At 39.7% G+C, this 21,899-nt stretch overlaps 7 protein-coding genes across 10 annotated transcripts; 4 read left to right on the plus strand and 3 right to left on the minus strand.

Annotated features, from left to right (window-relative positions):
* Window positions 1-38: 38 nt before the first annotated feature.
* Window positions 39-2,260, minus strand: LOC124198089 (putative sodium-coupled neutral amino acid transporter 7). Of its 2 annotated transcripts, none has more exons than XM_046593746.1 (7): window positions 1,907-2,260; window positions 1,640-1,839; window positions 1,411-1,571; window positions 1,093-1,339; window positions 748-1,010; window positions 469-671; window positions 39-379 (listed from the first exon to the last, which is right to left on the minus strand). In XM_046593746.1, exons 1-7 carry the CDS (start codon window positions 2,064-2,066, stop codon window positions 144-146), a joined length of 1,470 nt encoding a protein of 489 aa, XP_046449702.1. In that variant the 5' UTR covers window positions 2,067-2,260; the 3' UTR covers window positions 39-143. The 2 variants fall into 2 exon arrangements, with proteins under 2 accessions (XP_046449702.1, XP_046449701.1); XM_046593745.1 differs by having other exon boundaries at window positions 1,640-1,842; window positions 1,907-2,259.
* Window positions 2,261-2,502: 242 nt separating this feature from the next.
* LOC124198084 (cysteine/serine-rich nuclear protein 3-like) lies at window positions 2,503-6,007 on the plus strand. Its single transcript, XM_046593739.1, has 5 exons — window positions 2,503-2,721; window positions 2,797-3,440; window positions 3,517-3,781; window positions 3,867-3,992; window positions 4,063-6,007. The coding sequence occupies exons 2-5, from the start codon at window positions 2,866-2,868 to the stop codon at window positions 5,038-5,040; spliced, it is 1,944 nt and encodes a 647-aa protein (XP_046449695.1). The 5' UTR covers window positions 2,503-2,721; window positions 2,797-2,865; the 3' UTR covers window positions 5,041-6,007.
* A 328-nt stretch (window positions 6,008-6,335) lies between these two features.
* On the minus strand, window positions 6,336-8,548 carry LOC124198090 (ammonium transporter Rh type B-like). The gene is made up of 9 exons (XM_046593748.1): window positions 8,339-8,548; window positions 7,958-8,141; window positions 7,744-7,894; window positions 7,513-7,657; window positions 7,289-7,455; window positions 7,085-7,222; window positions 6,870-7,003; window positions 6,627-6,808; window positions 6,336-6,566 (listed from the first exon to the last, which is right to left on the minus strand). The coding sequence occupies exons 1-9, from the start codon at window positions 8,511-8,513 to the stop codon at window positions 6,499-6,501; spliced, it is 1,344 nt and encodes a 447-aa protein (XP_046449704.1). The 5' UTR covers window positions 8,514-8,548; the 3' UTR covers window positions 6,336-6,498.
* A 663-nt stretch (window positions 8,549-9,211) lies between these two features.
* Window positions 9,212-12,314, plus strand: LOC124198085 (ralBP1-associated Eps domain-containing protein 2-like). 2 transcript variants are annotated; one of them, XM_046593741.1, is made up of 7 exons: window positions 9,212-9,779; window positions 9,910-10,228; window positions 10,309-10,477; window positions 10,540-11,192; window positions 11,252-11,316; window positions 11,388-11,648; window positions 11,710-12,314. In XM_046593741.1, exons 1-7 carry the CDS (start codon window positions 9,543-9,545, stop codon window positions 11,770-11,772), a joined length of 1,767 nt encoding a protein of 588 aa, XP_046449697.1. In that variant the 5' UTR covers window positions 9,212-9,542; the 3' UTR covers window positions 11,773-12,314. The 2 variants fall into 2 exon arrangements, with proteins under 2 accessions (XP_046449697.1, XP_046449696.1); XM_046593740.1 differs by having other exon boundaries at window positions 9,213-9,779; window positions 10,306-10,477.
* Window positions 12,297-13,485, minus strand: LOC124198095 (protein OSCP1-like). The gene is given in 3 exon segments (XM_046593762.1): window positions 12,297-12,851; window positions 12,914-13,321; window positions 13,323-13,485. Coding segments are annotated over 3 exon segments (1,029 nt in total). The 5' UTR covers window positions 13,449-13,485; the 3' UTR covers window positions 12,297-12,356.
* A 62-nt stretch (window positions 13,486-13,547) lies between these two features.
* LOC124198093 (N(6)-adenine-specific methyltransferase METTL4-like) lies at window positions 13,548-16,664 on the plus strand. 2 transcript variants are annotated; one of them, XM_046593758.1, is made up of 2 exons: window positions 13,548-14,547; window positions 14,612-15,203. In XM_046593758.1, the coding sequence occupies exons 1-2, from the start codon at window positions 13,783-13,785 to the stop codon at window positions 14,951-14,953; spliced, it is 1,107 nt and encodes a 368-aa protein (XP_046449714.1). In that variant the 5' UTR covers window positions 13,548-13,782; the 3' UTR covers window positions 14,954-15,203. The 2 variants fall into 2 exon arrangements, with proteins under 2 accessions (XP_046449714.1, XP_046449715.1); XM_046593759.1 differs by lacking the exon at window positions 14,612-15,203 and adding an exon at window positions 16,534-16,664 and having other exon boundaries at window positions 13,582-14,547.
* On the plus strand, window positions 16,157-21,641 carry LOC124198080 (serine-rich adhesin for platelets-like). The gene is made up of 7 exons (XM_046593734.1): window positions 16,157-16,484; window positions 16,550-16,664; window positions 16,747-16,887; window positions 17,180-20,731; window positions 20,798-21,005; window positions 21,066-21,119; window positions 21,208-21,641. The coding sequence occupies exons 1-7, from the start codon at window positions 16,410-16,412 to the stop codon at window positions 21,266-21,268; spliced, it is 4,206 nt and encodes a 1,401-aa protein (XP_046449690.1). The 5' UTR covers window positions 16,157-16,409; the 3' UTR covers window positions 21,269-21,641.
* The last annotated feature ends 258 nt before the right edge of the window (window positions 21,642-21,899 follow it).

Below are 21,899 nucleotides of genomic sequence, written 5' to 3' on the forward strand. Positions count from 1 at the left end.
CGCGAAAAAAATGATAAAAATTGCAAACTCAAAAGAAATCTGTACAGAGAGCGTGTATTATATCATGAAACGAATTAAACCAACATTATAAAAAGAAAAGTGTAAACTACAGACAACAGCAACACATTCAAGTCAATGTTCAATCAGCCGCCTACTAGTCGTAGATTGGCGATTTGGGTTACGTTGCACAGTGGCGAAAATTGTGACGGTCGTTCAGATGAAGCAGTCGCTATGTCGATCCTGATGGCCTGAGTGAGAACAAGTCCAAAGAGAAAAACGCCTACGACTATGATGGCGCAAGCGAAAAGGCACGAAACAAGATTCTTCCGGCGGATCATAGACGGATCTTGCCTCAGTGTAACTTGCAGCAAGCAAATTCCTGAGATAAAAGAATAATAAATGAGCATCATTCTCCTCTTCGCTGCTTGTTTAGTTTAATTTCAAATTTAAAAAAATCAAGTTGTTTACCCGGAAAGACGAAGATAAACACAGCAGCAAGACTACCTAAAATTTGGATAACTTGACCAATGTCTGGTATTAAGACGGCTAGCATCAGACTACAAGTGAACCATGTGATGGCAATAAGAATACGCCCCCATTTTTCTCTATGCTGGCCAGTTACAACCGACGAAGCCGACCCAAAGTCATGTGCCACGCTCATCAGCGCTTCCCTGTTAGATACAATCAAAGATAACAATGTTATTTAAAATGTTTTGAAAGAAAAATATTTCTGTAGGAAATCTATACCTCCCACAAAATGCAAGAATAGGATAGGTGGCGCAGCTCTTTGCGGCCAATGCAACAATAGCGATGAGGACGTGGGGCTGGGATGCGTCATATGCTTGGAGGATATCGCTGGGCACATTGCTACCGAAAGTCAGATAGCCGAACGTTGCTGCAACCGTGTATGCTATGAAACAAATAAAAATCGCAGAGGACATGCACACGGAGAAACGCTTCACTGTTCTTTCTTTCATGCACGAGTAGATGGGCACCGCAGATACATGGCACTAAACGTTCAGCATTTCAGAATACAACCAATCATTTAGTGGGCCCAATGGGCATACGACATAAAATTAATTAACGGTATACCTGGTAACCAAAACAAATGACCGGAACTACGAGAAAGACGTCCGTCCAACTATCGGGGCTTTCTTTGATCAACCCAGGGACGTAACCTCCTTCGAAATATTCGTACGCAATGAGACCAACAACGTACACAATTGATAAAACTCCGACGGGGCTAACGTATTTAAGAAAATCGATTCTCAATGAGAAGCAGAGTGGAAGAATGAAAATTATGGAAGAAGCTGGAATCAAGAATTCTCTTTGCATGTACCTAAAGCATTTAAGACAAATAAATAAGGATGTTTCAAATATTTCCACACAATTTCAAAAAATTTAACTGACCAATAACTGCAGAAATTTGGTCCATACAAAGAAGCCAATGCTCTATCAAATTGGTCTCCAATAATGATAAGGAAAGTTATGCAAGTGCCAAAAGAGTAAAGGGCTACACAAAAGGAACCAATATTTTGGCCAATCTTGCCACTTGCTCCATGGAGTGCTGCCTGTGATTTTAAATAAACATAAGTAAATAACTATACTATCTGGCACATGATATGACTTGAATTTTTACCTGCACAGTCTCTGCACCATTTACATCAGAACACTTTGCCAGAATAAGTAGTGAGGCTATCACAAAAACAACAAGGATTGCTTGCACAACAAGAGCAACTTCAATACCCCCTGCCTGATCAAATGCTTTAGGAAAATTCAATAACCCGGCTCCGAGTGCAGCATTCACAATCAGGAAGACAGTCCCAAGATTGCTGGTACCTACTGTATTTTAAAAATTCATCATTTACCAAAGTTTGGCAGCCAAATTTACGAAAAATTTACTCACCTCTTGAAGCACTTCCAAGAGCACTGGTTCGTCTGAGAGTGGTTACATCAGATGCGGGATTGGTAAGAGGCACTAGGTCATTGCTATTTTCGAGATTAAACGAAGGAACGATTAGCCCTGATTGCTGGTAAGTTTCGGCATCTTCGATCACGCTGGCCATGATAGAATGGAATTAAGGACAACAATGAACTATTAGAACAGACTTAAGAGAGTTGACATTCAGAGTGGTCGAAATAAAAACTCATTATAGTGTGTAATTCAATGAGGAGCAAAACGCTCCAACGCCTCTTTATTTAAGACAATACTGTCAATGGTTTTTTGTTTATCAATCTAAAGGGTTTATTCATCCCTCGATTTTAATGACTACTTTATTTTTCCATTGGTAGATGGCGCGAAGGGTAGGTAAATTTTACCCTGCCCCCCTTCCCTTACGTCAATTCGCCAATTTATTACATATGAAATTACATCACTAACGATTCTCATATTTTAGGAAATTTTAACTTCTCACAATTTTATTTAAATTTGTTAAAATCGTTTAACAGATTTACTGAGGTTTTGAAATATCTCTGCACTTTTAATCGCCAGATGGCCATGGCCATGGGCGGCGTCTCAAAGCGTTGAGCTGACGAACGACGGAACGAGTGAAAAGAATAGAAACTGTGTGTTTAGAAGAAAGCATTTCTTTTTTTAGGCGTAAGATTTGTGTTATATTTACTATTAATGTCAGAACTGTTAGTCCAGCCCAGCAGTTTTTGGAAAAAGTGTCTTTTAAATGCTATGTGTGTTACCTCAAAACACTTTAACGATCGACTAAGGTACAAACAAGAACGTTGTTGCTATGATGTTTTCCCGCTACGCCGATAGTTGAGTATTGATTTTCACCCTTTTAGACAAGCGCGCTTCCCCCTTTTGAATGACACAAAACTCTAGCACAGGAGTGTTCCTGATGTGGTTACACCATGGAATCACTAAATGAAGGTGTTACAATGGGTATGCTCACTTCGAAACCAGCAGTAGCAGACATTGATAATGTGGTAGTTAAGTGTTTAAATAAAGAAGAACCAGTGAAAGAAACTGAATTTGAAATGGAGGAAAAAGCTGTGGCTGATCCGGTGCCTCCTGCCCTAGTGTCACCCTTAACTGCATTGCAAGACTTAACTCGTGAATATCAAGAAATCGATCCTGTTTCTTCAAAGTCTACTAGTCTCTCGGAAGTTGAAGAGGGGCAAATCCTGGAATCTTCCTCTGATGCTTCTGATTTGACAAAAGAAGTTATAAAGAACGAGAGCAACATTAATAAGAGACCAAATTCTGTGCTCTCTGATGCCGATGATGCTGGAATGGTTTCTGCCAAAAAACCCAAAAAGAAGATCTCGTTTTCGTCTGTGACGGCTTACTACTTCCCCAGAGCGCAAGGTTTCACGTGTATCCCGTCTCAGGGAGGTTCAACATTGGGCATGGCTCTCAAGCACAGCCATGAAGAAAGCTTCACACTCTCCGAACATGCGAATTATCAAAGACGAAACCACCGAAGGTATGTTTTCAAACATCAAATTTACATTTTTTTAAAATAATGTATGATCTTAATTATTCTGTAATGTTTTGACCAGGTTGTTGCTTCAACTTCGTAAAAGGAGAAAGAATCGTAGCGCCACAAAAGCCAGCGAAGAAGACGCAGTGGCAGCAGCAGCAGCAGCAACAGCTTTGGAGGCCACGAACGATACTGCAGAGGTTTTGGCTGGAAAAAGTAGTCCAGAAGCCAAAGAGAAGAATGAAGTGAAGGAATCGGAAAGCGACGACAGTGATGTAGATGGACAGCAAATTAGCGACATATCTGATTCAGAGCTAGAAGTGGACAACTATTACTTTTTACAGGTAAGAAGAAGAAAAAAAAAACATTCCTTGTGCAAATATAGAACAAAAAAGAAAATAATCCGTTATCGTTGAATTTTTAATATAGCCTGTTCCAACAAGACAACGACGAGCTTTACTCCGAGAATCAGGGATAGGGAAGATTGAAACGTCAGAGAAAGACGATTGCCGCCAAATCCGCGTCTCTCGAGAATCTTGTGGATGCTCATGTCAAGTAAGTTGCATTCGAATCCCATTCTTAGGTCAGATTTGATTATTGATTATGTCTCCTGTTAATTCAATAGGGATACTGCGATCCGGAATCCTGCTCCTGCGCTCAATCGGGCATCCAATGCCAGGTCGATAGGCTTAACTTTCCATGCGGTTGTTCACGGGATGCATGTGGTAATCCATCAGGACGCATAGAATTCAACCCGGTGCGAGTTCGAACCCATTTCATACATACTTTAATGCGAATGGAGCTGGAAAATACTCAGGAGCCCAACAAAGGCCTACAACCTGTTCATCATAATCAACAGATTCAGCACCACCAATTACTTCAAAGCATCGAAGAGCTTCCTGCAGCCGAAATAGACATCGGGGTGGTTAACGCGCTAGCACCGCCGGAATCGCACTACAACTGGGACAGCGTCATGCAGTTGGCTCCTTCTCAAGATCAGCATCAACAGGCGCTACAGCATCATACCAGTTACCCTGTAGCTGATCCAATGTCCGAAAATGGGTGGTTTTGTCATTATTCTAACGACGTAAGCAACAGTTACTCACTTTATTCTGGACCCAGTGCAGCTGGCAGCGCGGAAGTCTTCGCATACGATCAACATCCTTACGATGCACTGGGATACCATTCTACCGACGTCGCAGGCGAGAACTCCCAGCAGCATTACACTGAACTGGTAGATAGTAGCAGCAGCTCTGGCTATACCGGTGGTGGCGTCAGTGGTAGCGCAAGTGAATTTTACAGCGAATATAGTCAGAGCTATCAATCTTTTGATCCACAATCTTTCAGCTATCACCACACGACTAGCGACGCGTATAGTACCGCTGATGAGATTTATAACTATTCAGAAGACGGTTCGGGCTTTGCACTCGGCGGTGTTAGCTCCAATACTGTTTACGGAAGTGCTTCGAACGGCAACGCAGTTCTCGATTCCGTCAATGGAGCGCCCAAGACCGAATCATCCAACAGTAGCTCCGAGGAAGATATTTTAGACATGGGCAGCTCTCTGGCCACCATTGTTAAAGAGACTATGGTGTCTGTCTGATTTGCCACTTTGTCGAGAAAAACGTATTAGATTAATGGTTTTCGATGCACAGTATGAGCCGCTTGCAATAATACCCAGTTCGTGCACTGTGGTGTGTATTGAAGTAACGTAATTTGTTCCCGTTTTTGACCGTTGATTTGCCAAAATAGCGACTGTCTGCGTACATGCCATCTTTCAACTTCTCTTTAGCCCATTTTGTTACGTAAGTCTCAACGGACGTCGGGCTCGTCATTTAGATAATTACTTTGCAACTTTTCCTTCCGTTTTAAATTCTTAATCCGAATAGGTGCCCAACCAAATTAAATTTTAGGCTGTTCTTCCCCGTTTTTTTTTCATTGTTGTCCGACTTGTTGTCTGTTACTGTTTCGACTTTCCGGGCCGACTTTATAATAAAAAAAAAATTAGCAAAAAAAATAAAATAAATTTTAGCATGAAAAGATAGAATCCATTATACAACACCAGGTCGTCACCACCGATCGGTTTCGTTCCGAACAGGGTTGTGAAGTCTTAAATTTAGGATTTTCAGTTTTCAGACCACTTGTTTCTTTTGGGTCGTCTTATCTCTGAATGTGCTAGTGAATTATTTGAAGCCACAGTATTATCTTATTGTGTTGACGACTGCCTGACTGAGGAACAATTACAAACAAAACCGATCCCAAATTTTTACTCTCACCGAGGGAGTTCGTATCGCTTGTAATGTACTGTACTGTACTCCCCCTTCTCACCTCATCTTCTAATTGGTCTCGAGAAAAATTTTCAACTTCAAAGATGCAATGAATTTATACAAAATGAAACTGTGACTTTTTGACAGAATGCAACTAACAAAGCGCATTAGAGCTCCTATTAATGAATTCGATTCCGATGTGCTCTGTACCTTGGACGCTTGTCAGTTTCTTTCTTGTTCTTGTATCGAGAAAGAAACAGCAATGCGCAAAATATCGTCAATACAGTTTGTTTTCTTGTCAAATTATTGTACGCAATTGATTTCAATATGTTACGTCAAATTGTGTATTGAAATTCCAACAGAACCGGTTCTAGTAAATACTCACAGGATTCTCTTTGTACTTCCGGTTGATGCCTATTTTGGTTAAGGCAGTCGATTTTTCAAAATGACGAGGCCACACTTTGACAACTTCAACGATAGAGTTTCTCAGTATTTTATTTCTAAGGAAAATATGTGGATCTAACATGGCTAGGGAGTTAAGGAAGCCTTTGTTGTGAGATTATCGATCAACCTCCGACCTTAATATCATACCATTCATTGTCAATTATCTTGTACTCTTTATTTTGGAAACCTATGTAGCAAACTGTATTGTTGTTGGAACCTTTTTTCTTTTTACAGTTTTTTAGATCAGTATTTAGACAACTACGAATATTGTTACCGTTAAATTAAATGCAATAAGCCATAAGTGTTTCTTTATAAAATATTCATTATTGAAGATGATAAGTCGATTAATGTTACACCTCGTCGTTAATGAAATTGTTCCTCCTTCGCTGATTAAAAAGCGGTAAGCGTAAAACAAACCCTGTTCAAAATTTAAACAGATGTTGGTAATAGTTTTCTGAAAAGTCCATCTCCCATTTACCAGTAATTAGTCCTCCGAATATAGCAAATGCTAGAGTAGTTCCTAGAGCCGCAATTTGGTAAGCTCCTTGACTTAAAGCAGAACGAGCCAACCCTGGCACAACATTTCCAACGTGGTGTTCCAAATTCCAGTAATCTGGAGTTTTGACCATGGGCGTTCTAGCAGGAAACAGCCGATACAAACTGAAACAAATTAAAATGTGATTACGGACAATTTTTTTCTAGTGAATCAAGGCAATTTCACGTGTAATTGTAATTTTTTTCTGTAGCAAAAGCCGCTGCAATAGCTCCTACAAATGCGGAAATTAATCCCGGAAGGCCATGTAAATTGTGAACACCATTAGTGTCCCGAATACCGAATATTCGATTGATTCCTGGCTTTGATAAGTTTAATTGGTAATAGAAAAAGCATATTTATTTTATAACCTGTTATTTAAATTGAAAAAAAGAAAAACTTACAGTAAAAACCACCACTCCGAGCACTGAAACTAGCCCAGCGAAACATCCCACAATAATCGCACCAAATGGATAAATCATCATGTCAGCAGCTGTGCCAATTGCAACTCCTCCTGCCAAAGCTGAATTTTGAATTTGTACCTGTGTGAGTTTGGTAACACTTTATATTTCAAACTGCTGATTAAGTTTTTTAAAATTTATTTTTACCGTATAGGATCGTTTATTGTCCAAAAGGGAACTTAGACTTATAGCCAAAGTCACGACAGTACTCGCTGCTAAAGAATAGTAAGTATTAATAACAGCTCTGTGCTGGGCATCGCCCTGAGCTAAACTAGCGTTTAGTGTAGGCCAAAAAAGCCATAGAAACATCGTCCCTAAAAATTCCCATCGGAAAATTATTTCTTTCAATAAAGCGACATAAAAAATAATACCGATTACGGCGAATAGATCGGAAGTTGGAAGGGTGATACTGACCGTCTCTCTTTCCGGTCTGTTTTTTCGCAAGACGCAACTCACTGTTAGGCCGAAATAAGCAGCAAAAACGTGAACCAACATTGAAACTCCAACGTCCGAAATCTAAATGAACTTGATTGTTGAGAGAATCAACGATTTCCAATGTAAAAAGAGAAGAGCAAGCTACTAAGAACAACGATGGAAAATACCTGTAAAATGTCGAGGCAGATGTATTCGTTGGTGGCGAAACAAAGTATTTCACAGATGGCCATAATTATCAACTGAGTCGGAGTGGTCAAATCAAGAACGGCTCCGAATGAAATTAATATCGCTAGCGTAGCGAAATCAGCATGCACCAAACTATTTGCGACACAGGAATGTTTCACTTGTAACAAATTGTCATTAACTATAAACACAAATTACTTGGTAATGCTGACGTGAATTTTCCCGCGTTGCATTTGAAAAAATCCTTGGCATAAAGTCGCCCATTGAAGTGTAATTGCCACGACCAATAAAGTCGAAACGACAGAACTATTGCCATACCGTTTTAAAAAAGTTGCAAGGAAACCGAACCCAATGACCACCGTCAAATGAACATCCTGAAACACTAGAAGACAAACCAGCCGGAGCATTTAATTTAATCTTAAACGATCCTCAACATCCGTTTATAATAGGCAGAATCAATTAAAAAATGTAACGGAATTATACGGGAGCGAACCCTAAAACATTTAAATTGTCAAATGAAAGTGAAGACGACATTCCTTTCCATGATGAATGTAATTTAAAAAATGATTGCATTATTACTGTAGTAGTAAATCGATGACAAATGTTTTCTAACGTGAGTCCCACGAACACGATCAAAATCATTTTCTACGACGATTCCAATCGATTCTCCAGTATAGTCAACAAACATTGCATACGCCCAACACAGAGCAAGTTCAAGAAATAATATACACAATGCAAAGCTCCCATTCTCCATCGTGAAATGCGAGCCTAAGTATGCAGCTGTGCTCCGGCGACTAGTCAAAATGCTACTGAAATCAAACATGTTTTTTTTCCCCATAAATCAGACAAATGATGGCGGTTGAACTGGGGTTCGACACCCTCCTAGTATAATTCTTGGTGAAACCTTTTTTTAAAATAAATAATCGAGGGAAATTAGTTCACCAGTAATCCTTAGGCTAGTAGAAATGGTAGAAGACAAGCTATTTAATTCATAATAAAATTAATCGTGAATGAAATTGACACGAAATCTAGACTTTCTATTTAAAAATTGACTCTGTCATGCGCCGTCTCATGCTTCTGAAATCTGAATCAATGACGAAGTCAAACTATGCGAGTAACTGTGCTATATGATAGCGCCGTACGTTTAATTTTAATACAGAACACAATTAATTTAGCATTTTGTAATGGATTAATTTGTAGCCTGCACGTGGTCTCGTCGCCGTGTTTTAACTCTTTTGTAACTGAGCTGTATATTATTTCATCACATGACAGTGTCGTGTGGTCAATGAATCACACGCAAAACCTTGGGACAGCACTAAGCTTCGAAATATTTTAACAGATACGAAACAGAAATTATCTAAGATAGTGTAGATTAATTGAAGAAAAAAGCCGTGTAATAATCAGGAAAACTAAAAATACAAATTTTTACACGGTAATAAGGAAGTTGAAACACACAGCTGTTCGCTCTGCGTTTATTTGACACCAGAGGGCTTTGCTTTAAGAGTACTCGCATGCGACTCATTCTTCAGGAATAACGGCGATAGATCCTTCAGAAATTTTGATTGTCTAGTGGTATTGGTTTTCACCTTTCAGACCTGTGGGGCAAATGTAACAGTTGAAGACGAAGGAAAACTCATTGGCGAAATTGCAAATTTAGTTGAAACCGTTAGGTTCTTACGGTTGGTCGAGGGGAAAACGAAATCTCTGTGACATCGTTTGTTGGTGCCTGCATGAAACTGTCGTAGCGAGTTTTTTGTTTTTCAATAAAAATCGATGACCCATCATGTTGGCCAGCAGTAAAATTTTACCTCTCAATGTTGATGTGGAAACTGGTAATCACACAGTGAACAGTGAAACTGACATACTCTCGACTAGTTCTCCCAAATGCCACTCCTTGGTGCACACTGTTCACCAACCTAGGACAAGGAATCTGCACCACCATGCAAGGGGAAATAAAAAGATGCCTCCAAAGAGTCCAGATCTGATAGAACTCTCTGATGCAGGCCAGTCACCAGTTTCGGTTAGTATAGCGATTATTAATGCTTTGGCACTACCCTTAACATGTTTCCAAAACACAGTCTTTCTTATTCCTATTGTCTAAGAGGATACAACTCTAGCGGGAAATGAAACTATATATTGTTAATTTTCAGGTACTAGAAGATGACAGCAGCCCAGGTGTGACAACTGATGCTGATAGTGAAGATCCTTCTTACTGTGATACAGAATCTCCTACACCAACTAATAGTGCTGTAACTATCGACCCTAAAAACTACTGGCAAGGAGCAGAAGAGCATAGGGAGTTGTTAGCAACAGAAGGTGAAGAAGAAGATGATGATGAAGAACAAGTTGATCAAGATGACCAACGAGACATAGAATTGGTAGATATCAACAGTTCTGATTCTGAAGTAGGAACTTCAAATAATCCAAGTAGTGATTCTGATGGTGGCAATCTCTCTTACTCAAATGATGGTATGTTTTCTAACATTGATGTTATCTAGAGTTCTAGACAGACAAAGTATCCTCAAAACATTTTTATTTTTAATTAGTAGATGACATTGATGAAGAAGAATTGTGGAAAATAAATCCTGACCAGTTATCCTATTACAAAGTTCAGTTCAAGACACTTCAAACTGACCCAAATGGACTAATTGGAGGTTCTCAAGCCAAGCAATTCTTTGAAAAGTCCCGATTGCCAACCGCGGAACTCTCTCATATTTGGTAATAAGAAGGCCTTGATGCACCAAAGTCATTGATTAATTTTCTAAACTCATATATTACAGGCAACTCAGTGATGTGACCAAGGATGGGGCTCTGTCTTTAAGTGAATTTTGCACTGCTATGCATTTGGTGGTATTGCGAAGGAACAAAATTATGTTGCCCAAGCAGTTGCCTCCAGCATTAGATCCATTGCAAATGTTTGAAGCTTCACCGCAACCATCTCTGTCGTCAGCCGTTTCGACTGTGGCAACTACAATCAATGATAAAGATCCGCAGAATACCCAAGGGAAACCCTCCTCATCTAGCCTACAATCTGCTGTCGATGGTTCTGGCACTGCTCAGCATTGGACCAAATTTGTCGACTCCCCTACAGGATCGGTGGCATCCCCCGGTCCCCAACCAGTGAATTTTGATTTCAAACGAGCCCAAGTCCAAGTGGAACAGGATCCACGAATTCTCCACCCAGTCGCCTTACGGTTAACGCCCGAGTCACAACAATTGTCAGAAATAGGCCCTTCTTCAGGCGCCGTTTCCCTGCCCCAAACTTCGACTGTTAATTCCCTAGGAAACAACTTGACTAGCCACGTGACTTCTATCCCTTCTGCAGCTTCAATTGCTAGCTCATCGGTGGGCAAGAAGGAACCACCACCTCCTCCTCCACCTCGACCGTACAGAGGACACGCCAGGAGTTCCTCGTTGGATCTCAACCAACTTGGTACTTATCTTGAAGCTTAATTGACCCAAGAAGATAATATTGAGCATTATCTATTCTAGGTCGCAATACCGGACTGAATTCTGCGGCACCTCCCGCCGTTCCTCCTCGTGTCTCTCCCAGTATGGTAAGTAAACATCAAGTACAAACATTTCTAACCGTCGCATGAATAATTCAAAGTTTCCATTTACTCATCAGGGCTCCCCAAGGAAAGAAAATGAGTCAAGCAATCAAAGTACTGGTGGTGGGGCATTCCAAGTTTATCGGAGACCCACCGGGCCAATCGCCGTTCCTGTTGTCAGCACTTGCGCAACTCCGGAAAAGAAACCCGCTGTATTATCCAATACCACCTCGACGGCTACCAAAAGCCTGACTTCGGTCATCGAGGATCACCAACGGCGGGGTGAAGTTCTCCGGAAACAGCAACAAATCTTGACCAAGCAGCTGTTTGACATCCAGGTAAATTAAATTTGCAGCTCATAAGTTCGAGTATTCGTTGACATTTCATTTGTGATACCAGGAAGAGAAAAATCACCTTGAGCTCCGTCTACAAAAACTGCACGTATCCGATTCTCAGTGTTAGATGATTTCAACCGAACGAACTGCCAGTGCTTTATTGTCGACCGGGAGGCTAGGTGTTGTGAGGTTGGTGAAGTATCAAGCCAAAGTCAACGAGTGTGAACGGTTTTTTCTCTCTCTCGCTTTTCCCCAAGCGGCTATTTTTTTACCACATTAGCATTCTATGGAGCTGAAGTTAAAAAGAGAAATTGGCAGCTTCTGTGTTCTCTGACGAAGGAAGTGGAAAAAGAATTGAAATATGTAATTGTTAGTTTGTTATCCCTTTTTTCCTAGTTTGTTATTTTTGAAGATATGCTTCCGTCGTCTTCTTTTCTTGATTAAAATTTTTTCGCTCTTTCGTCCACTCTCTTGCACATGTGTCGGGAACATTGTGGATTACGGTATTCGCACACACACCTCTCATCCACCTCTCGGTCATATTATATCTAAATCTCTCCTAAATGTACATTTAATTATTCCACCCGTTGCCTCCCCGCCAGCCCTTTTCCTTGCTTCCCCTTCACCATGCCATCAAACGACTGGCTATAATAAATCAAATAACCAATGTATTGCTATAAAGAAACAAAAAGCGTGGAAAGAATAATTTTCTTATTTATCAGATACACTGGCTTGATCAAACAGATCTAGTAGCGTTTCTTCGGCGACATGAAGAGTTTCTTGTTCCGGTAGTGAAATCGCCTTGAGCTCCAGTTGAATCGAGTCTACCTTTCCTTCTACTGTTGCGGTGCCAACGTTTGCTATATTCGGTTGAGTATTATCCATAGTTGGCTTAGCCATAATTCTTTGCAGGGAAGTGAATCCGCTTGTGCGAAAGTGTGGTCGCTGAGATTCGTTGAACATATTTATCCCAAGATTACTAGACTCGTTGAACTGAAAATCGTAAGGTTTGCAATTTCCTAGAGCAAGTTGAGGCAGAATGAAACCCTCCGGAAGAGGGCGCTTGTTATCTAAATAAAAATAGCCGGATTGACTCTGTAATTCTCGGTTTAGGAATATGGTAACACGAGTCTTGCATGGTTGCAGGTAGTTGAGCAAGCCATGTCGAATCGTCATCCACGCCCATGGCGAAAGTTTTGCGTAATGCTATCATGAAATATTATTATTTTACCATCAAGAAAATTTTAATAAAATAGAGAAGGATGTACCGTCATCAATAAGTCCTTGGAATATTGGATTTGCAGCAGGATTTCTGGATCTTCGGATAGCTGCATCCAACTGTCCACATGGTTTATCGTAATAGATAACAATGACTGTGCGTCTGGAGCTGACATGAATTGAAATTTTATAGACATGGCCATCAAATCGTACAGTTTATCGAGGCTATCTTGAGCGAGTCGCATTATGGAAGAGTGAACAATATTTTCCATTAAATTCTTCAAGTTGGATGTTGAATTTAGACGTTCCGGACGGAATATTCCGCTTAGGAACTGACGGTTCAACATTGTTGAAAGTAAATCATTCAACACTAAATCCCGTCCGTCGTTATCAGTGATAAAACAGTAATCAAAATCAAAGTTAAAGAAATGCATTGTATTATTTTTATATCCTCTAAATCTTCTCACCTTTTTCAGATTTTTCTTTCAAAATATCCTGAGCTTGGAGTCGTTGTTCTATTATGTACAGCAACTCCCCTCCTAAATTTAAATACAATAAAGGAAACGCTTGAAGAATATAACCCATTTTTCAAGTTATTTTCTCAGAAGGTTTTTTAGAATGATTTGCTTTCTTATTTTGTTTTGAAAACTGGCAAAACAATTGTTGTCAAGGCAACTTTGCTTCTTGGTTAGAAGAGGCTTCTTGTCTTGTAGTGTTTTCTTCTTCTCAGAGTCTCAGCCGTCTCAGCTGATAGCTCGTCATCGCGCGAACATTTAACAACCCAATCTCTATTTTATTTTTAGACCAACTCAGTTTCTATTCATCTTAGATGATTAAATCTCCTGTCATTATCAGTGAAAATCATTAAAAAAATTGACAGTCTGTTTACTATATATTGATAAAAGCATTGATAACAACAATGTCTATTTTGCATAAGAGTGAAGCTGGATATTTTATATGCCATCGTAATCTGTCTGAGGAAATGTGTGGACGACCGTACAATAGAAATTTGTTCGATATACGTACTCCTTTTTTGAAAGACCAAGAAGCTGCATCTGTAGCACAAGAAATGGAAAGTGGTGTTACCAAGAAGAGGAAGCGTAAGAAAAACCACGAAGTTAAACCATTACCCCTTGAAGAATCATCAGTTTTAGAACTCTTGTCTGAGCTGTCAAGTTTTTTCAAACCTCCACCTTCACCACTAGATTTCACTGTCAACAACACACCTGCTCGTAACATGGTCACCAAGTTTCTTTCATCAGTTCCAGGGTTAAAAATACAAGACACCAATTTTCAAATGAGTTGTGTCAACTCATCAGAACAGATAATAGAGAAGGACATTGATGGAGAAACTTTCATTCTCCCACCTCATAGCCAATTTTACAAGAGTGACATTGGCTACCTGGAAACACTAGTGAAAAGTGGACGTACGTTTTCTCTCATCGTTATGGACCCATCTTGGACGAACCGCTTTGTTAAGCGAAAGAGACATGCTGGTGGTCCAAATAGTTATCAATCGATGGATAACGACATTTTAGCAACTTTACCCATTTCAAAGTTGTGCACCCAAGGAACTTTGGTTGTGGTATGGTGCACCAATTCCAAAACTCATCTAGACTACCTTTCAAATACTCTACTACCTCTCTGGAATCTAACCTACGTTGCTACCTGGTTCTGGATCAAAGTAAGTGCACAATTAGTTTTTTCCTCGTAATTAGGCATTACCGGTGTTCTTTTACCCGATTCAGATTACTAAATCTGGAAAATTTGTATGCCCGTGGAACGGACCAAGTGGCAAACATCCGTTTGAACGAATCATATTAGCGCGTAAAATAATTCCAACCAAAGGAACACTGGAAATAGAACCAGTTCCAGATAAGAAGTTGGTTGTGTCTGTCCCTTGCGCAATACATTCGTTCAAACCGCCGCTTCAAAAGCTCCTCCGACCATTTCTCACGTCTGACAATCAGACATTGGAATTGTTTGCGCGATCTCTCATGCCCTACACAGTTAGCTTGGGGAATCAAGTACCACTTTTGCAGCATACAAGTTTATTCGAAGAGAAAAATGAGCAGTCGATATCATTCTGATGTTTTCTTTTCCCGTTTGCTCTAATTCGTTTTCTAAGCTTGACTTTCTCGATTTAGTATAAAATAGAAAGTGTGTCCAAGTGATTTTGCTCTATTAATCTTTTTAAATTTTTTTTTGTTTTATCCCATGGAAAATTGTACGTCAAAAGATTATCATCGCGCGTCAATTGTTACCATAGAATGTCATCTCATTGAACTATTGAACAATGGAAGAACAAAAAATACCGATAAACAGCTAATACGTGACAAATCATCTTTGCTAAGGAAATTTTTTTTGATTGATAGCGTACGTCTCGTACTTTCATGTCATGGGGTCTTACGTATAACGTATCAAACGTAGTTGTGTAGTTGTAGATTGAAATGACAAAGGTTACAGACACATTACGTTATGCACTCTCTTCGAAAATATCACGTATTTGTCTTTAAAATTGAAAGATTTACTGTCGTTAAAATTAGACATGGTTTGATTCATATGCTTTATGTCGTAAATCTTTTAAGTCTTTGTTTACATTAAATATCACACATCAACCCATTGAGTTTAACTCAGGGGACTCAACCTATGAGACTAGACTTTAGGGATTTACCCAAGATTGATAATCATTATCCTGGTGTATAAATCACCCAAAAACCAAATCTTCGTTTGTCATCACGTATACGGGGTGACAAAATAAATTGAGTTGACAGATGATAAAATTATAGACAACGCTTTGACACTACTCGTTTACGTAGTTTAAGCGATTCGAAAAGTCATCGTCAACGCAGAATCAAGTTTATGGTCAACAGCTAGAGTTGTAAGCTTTAGCACACAATAACAGACGTGTCATATCTTATACAATAGCATTGCCAGTCTCACTGTCATGGACAGTATCTAATCCTCCAAATGTCATAGTAATTTTTATGCGGTTCTGCCTTGTTGTTTTAGCAGATTAATCCATTTAAGAACCAACAACGCGGTACCATGAAAGAATATTTGCTTTAGTAAAAAAAAAAAATATGTTGGTGATAATATTGGAAGTAAAAAAAAAATAATAAAATCAACGTTGAGTGCAAAGATCTTTGTCGCAATTTCGCCACACGGGGAGGGGATTGACGATTTACAGTTAAACGTGTAATAAACTACGTAATCTGTACCGTAATCTGGGGTGGAATTTCGACAGGTGATAATTTTGTCAATGCGAGGTTACAACATGCTCATCATTTCAGGTAACTGAAGCGTGTCGTGTGAAAAGAGCAAACTGCGACAGAACTGTGGCGTCAAGTGCCCTTAATGACGTCATTCCGGCATCTTTTGTCTGCCTCCCATTGGTGCTGTCTTGGTTCGATCAAGGCGACAAAAGGTTGACGAAGATAACATTAGACGCACAGATTAAAAATGCCGATGTTTATTTAAATAGACGGGCGGGTCTGTCAACAACCAGATCAGTAATTTCCTAGTCGTCGAAAGCTAAAGTTCAATATGAAAAACTTCTTTTGGATAAGCAAATTCCTTTCAACTGCATATTTTGCGCTCCTGATTTTCTTGCCCTATTCTGTAAGTTAAATTTAATTTAAAAATTTTGAATTGATTAATTACTCATTAGATGTTGAAATGATTAGCACGCACAAGACAGTTCATGTTTTGGAACCACCGTTTTTACTCCGCCTACGGTACCATGTGTAGGCTGTTCGTCCTCAACCACTCCTATTTCTACGACACCATGTGTTTCAACAAGTTTGTAGAATTATTTAATTTTATGATTTCTTCCTTAAAAATAAGCTTCATAAAGTAAAAATCTATTTTTATTTCATTATAGCAAATAAAAATTCGACTACGGAACAGTCCGTGGTAACAACAACAGGTTTTACTCCTCCGACCGTACCTTGCATTGGCCCCCTTTGCCCTACAACGCCAGCGACCACATCATCTCCTAGTACTTCCGCAACGTCACCAGAAGGTAAGTGATGTCCCTAATCCCTATTTGACTTAATCTACACTGCGGCACTTTCAAAATTGAATAGATAAGACTCTGCTACTCTGGCAAAAAGAACACGAAACTAAAAGGTTTATATAATACCGCAAATATGCTACTTCTATTGTTTTAAAATATTTGTGCAGTTGTGTAAACTGTTTTTGACACGAGCAATCGCTAGCAACAAGATTAAATTGTGATAGCTTACACTTGAGCTTCCATTTAGTAAAAAAATAGGTTCCGTAATAATATTCTTCCATTATGCGGATATTTGCAGAATCGTCGTCGTCGTCTTCGCCAAGCTCAGTAACCGATACCACAACAGAAACAACTGATTTTACAGAGTCCTCTTCAATTTCATCGGGACAAGTATCAACTTTAACATCAACAGATGTTACATCCTCTTTTGCTTCTTCCACGGAACTTACGCCGATTACGGACCCAGAAACTTCGACGGCTGAAATTTCGACAAGCACCATCACGGATTCTACGACAGATATATCGACAACAGATTTGACAACAGAAACAAGCTATTCGTCGGAGACCTCTTCTATTTCTACCGACTTGCCAACTGAAGCGTCAACGGAAACATCTTCCTTTAGTACCTCCACAGACCTTCCTTCTTCTGTTTCGTCAACTGAGCCGGATTCCAGTACAGTCACCGAAACGTCGTCCACCGACATTTCAACTGAATCGACAACATCTTTCGCATCTTCTACTTCGTCGGAGTCGTCGACAGAAACTACCGAAATTTTGACAACTGATACAACCACAGATTATCCAACTTCTACTTACTCGTCAACGGATCCTTCATCGAGTACGGTCACAGAAACATCTTCGGAGGATACTTCAACCTTACAGTCAACAACGTCTAACACCGAGTCTTCTCCTGAAATAACAACCGAAACATCAACAGATACAGTTCCTTTTAGTTCAACCACAGATTTTACTTCTAGTACAGTCACAGAAATTTCATCGACTGAATTTTCAACTTCCGATTCATCTTCGTCAAGCACGATAACTGACTCTTCTTCGCCTGATATTTCAACTTCAGATTCGACAACGGAAATTTCATCTGAGTCAATTCCAACTGACTTGACTACTGAAATTTCCACAGAAACATCTTTCTTTAGTACCTCCACAGACGTTTCATCTTCTATTTCGTTCACAGACCCGGATACCAGTACAGTGACCGAAACGTCTTCTACTGATATTTCAACTGAATCGACAACACCTTTCGTTTCTTCCACTTCATCGGAATCATCATCTATAACAGAAACTACCGAAATTTTGACAACTGATTCAACCACAGACCTTCCATCTTCTGTTCACTCGTCAACGGATCCTTCATCAAGTACAGTCACAGCAACATCTTCGGAGGATACTTCAACCTTACAGCCAACAACTGACACTTCTTCACCTGATATTTCAACTTCAGATTCGACTACAGAAACAGTTTCGTTGTCAGAGACCTCTTCGATATCCACGGACTTAACAACGGAAATTTCAACCGAAACATCCACAGACCCTTCAACTTCCATTTCGTCTACTGAACCGTCCTCCAGTACAGAGACCGAAACATTTCCCTCGACAAGTGAATCGACAATTATTTTCACATCTTCTGCTTCGTCGGAATCGTCTTCGATCACTGAAACATCTTCGACCGATATTTCTACAACTGAATGGACGACAATTTCTACAGAGTCGAGTTCACCTTCCTCTGAAGTAGAAACCACTGAGTCATCGACAGAGACAACTGCTTATGGTACATCGCCATCAGATTTTACATCTTCTATCATTTCTTCTTCGTACCCTTCATCGAGTACAGTCACAGAAACGTTATCTACTGAAATTTCGACCTCCGAGGCTTCCATAACAAGCACTTCTACTGATATGTCGACATCAGAAATGACAACTGAAACAACTGATTTTTCTGACACTTCTTCAGCTTCAACAGAAACGTCTTTCTACAGTACGTCCACAGACATCACAGCTTCTGTTTCTACCTCGTCGGAACTTTCCTCTAGTACATCGACCGAAACTTTGTCTAGCGATTTTTCGACTACTGATTTGACCACCGACTTCCCATCGTCAATATATTCTTCCTCGGAACCTTCGTCGAGTACTTTCACAGAAATATCTTCTACCGATACCACTGAATGGACAACAGTTTTTACAGAGTCGTCGACCTCATCCTCAGAAGATGTAACAACCGAAATGACAACAGTAATCACCGATTCGACTTTTTCGGTGTCCACTTCTTCGGAACCTTCGTCGAGCACAGAAATTTCTCCGACCGATATTTGGACAACCGAATTGACGACAGTTTTTACAGATTCCAGTTCACTCTCTTCTGAGGTAGAAACCACAGAAACAACGCCGTTCACCTCAGATTTTCCGACATCTATTTCTACATCCTCGGAACCATCGTCGAGTAGTACAATGTATGAAACTTCGTCCAGTGACGTCTACACTTCAGGAACATTTTCTACAGAAATTTCAACAGAAACGATTTTGACCACGGACGCCACATCATCTGTTTATTCTTCTTCGGAACCTTCGACTAATACAATCACAGACATTTCATCAACTTCAATTTCCGAGACCGACTCGTCCAGTACCATGATCGATTCTTCAACATCAGATATGTCGACAACAGATTTGACAACAGAAACAAGCTATTCGTCGGAGACGTCTTCGATTTCTACCGACTTGCCAACTGATGCGTCAACGGAAATATCTTCCTTTAGTACCTCCACAGACCTTCCTTCTTCTATTTCGTCAAGTGAGCCGGATTCCAGTACAGTAACCGAAACGTTGTCCACCGATATTTCAACTGAATCGACAACACCTTTCGCATCTTCTACTTCATCGGAATCGTCGTCGATAACAGAAACTACCGAAATTTTGACATCTGATTCAACCACAGACTTTCCATCTTCTACTTACTCGTCGACGGATCCTTCATCGTCTACGGTTACAGAAACATCTTCGGAGGATAGTTCTACCTTGCAGTCAACAACATCTAATACTGAGTCTTCTCCTGAAATAACATCCGAAACATCAACAGATACAGTCCCTTTTAGTTCAACCACAGATTTTACGTCAGATTATCCATCTTCTATTTACTCCTCGACGGATCCTTCTTCGAGCACCGTTGCGGAAACGACTTCTACTGAATTTTCAACTTCAAGTGACTTCTCGTCAAGCACGATAACCGACACTTCTTCATCTGATATTTCAACTTCAGATTCGACAACAGAAACTTCTGTATCAGAGGACTTTTCAACATCCACTGACTTGACAACGGAAGTTTCAACAGAAATGTCCGGATTCAGTACCACTACAGACTTTACGACTTCGATTTCGTCTACTGAACCACCTTCTAGTACGGATACCGAAACTTTGTCGACCGATGCTTGGACAACTGATTCAACCACAGATTTTCCATCCTCTTTTTACTCTTCAAAGGATCCTTCGTCGAGTACGGTCACAGAAACAACATCTTTTAGTACCTCCACTGAGAACACTTCTTCTATTTCAACTTCCGATCCGTCGTCTAGCAGCACAGAGACCGAAACTTTGCCCTCAGATTTATCAACAGATGGATTGACAACTGATTTTACAGAGGCGACATCCTCCTCCTCTACATTCGAATCCACATTAATTCCAACAGAAACATCTGTGTATAGTACAACCACAGATTCGACTACAGGTAATACAGAGTCCATTTCTCCCACGTCTGAAGTGGAAACCACTTTAAAATCCACAAAAGAACCCCCTGTTTCTTGGACAACTTCTGACTCAACAACCATTACCAATTCTCCAGGTAATTATTTGTTTCTAAAGATTTTGTTTCAAATTTTCTAACTTATTGACCGAATTTTTCTTTTAGAAACACCAACTGACACTTCTTCTTCTTCCATGTCCACTTCGACGGAGTTTTCGTATTCGTTTACTTCTACTACAGATCCAACCAAAAATCCAAATGACTTAAACGACAAAATGAATAAAACTCAATTCTATGTGATACTTGGTGTTGTTGTGGGATTACTATTGCTATTGCTTCTGGTTTTCACTATTCTCGCCATCACATATGCAAGGTGTGTTATATTTCTTGATCATTTACATTCAATTGTGTTTAACAAACTATTTTGTTACAGGAGAAGAAACAATGTACCTCTTTTACCTTTAACTCAAGCACCAAGTGAAAACAGGTTTGTTTATATATTTTTTTAATAACATGGAAGAAATTTAAAATCTTCGGATTGTGTTTCCAAATTAATTGGTTTTTCTTTATTGCAGCTACGGATCGCAAGAGAGAAGAGTGCGCGGGCTTTTACGTACTCCTTTACGTGGTTACTGATTTAAAAAATTTACCTCACACATCCTTCATTTTTAAATAGGCCGAATCATTGAGTGATTAATTTGTGCTCTTACCGCCATCCTGCATATATTTCATAAGGTGTCGAATTGTTTTCCCTCCAATGTAGATATTCTCAATTTTTGTTTCGACTATTGTCTAATACCTTAATTTAATTCAATCTGAAATTTCCAATCGAATTGTCATATGAAATTATGAACTGTGTTCTAGAAAAATTAGGAAGCGTCCAATGGGAAGATATACACAGTATTCTTATCGAAAATTCATGTGACAGCTGTCAAAAGTATTGACATGTCAACTTTTGTTGAGCAATACAGTGTATGTCTAGGCAGTTTAGTGACTGTTGTTGACTGAAGTTCCAAAGTTTGTTGCGGTTCTTTTCGGCAAAGGCTTTTCAAAAATACCGATTTCTTAAATGGGCGTATGAAACGCGCACGCGACTTGATGACAAAAAATGTGATAGTGGCGCCAGTTAATCACTATTGCGTTTCACAAATGATGACATGTCTGAATTAAATGCGCTGAGTAGGGCGAACTCGTCTGATGCTGAAGTTCAAATTCAATTTGGAAATATTTTACCTAATGTTTGATTATGTGTACGTCAGATTAAAGG

Source organism: Daphnia pulex, chromosome 7 (genome assembly GCF_021134715.1).
Source record: "Daphnia pulex isolate KAP4 chromosome 7, ASM2113471v1".
In the NCBI taxonomy this organism is placed as follows: domain Eukaryota; kingdom Metazoa; phylum Arthropoda; class Branchiopoda; order Diplostraca; family Daphniidae; genus Daphnia; species Daphnia pulex.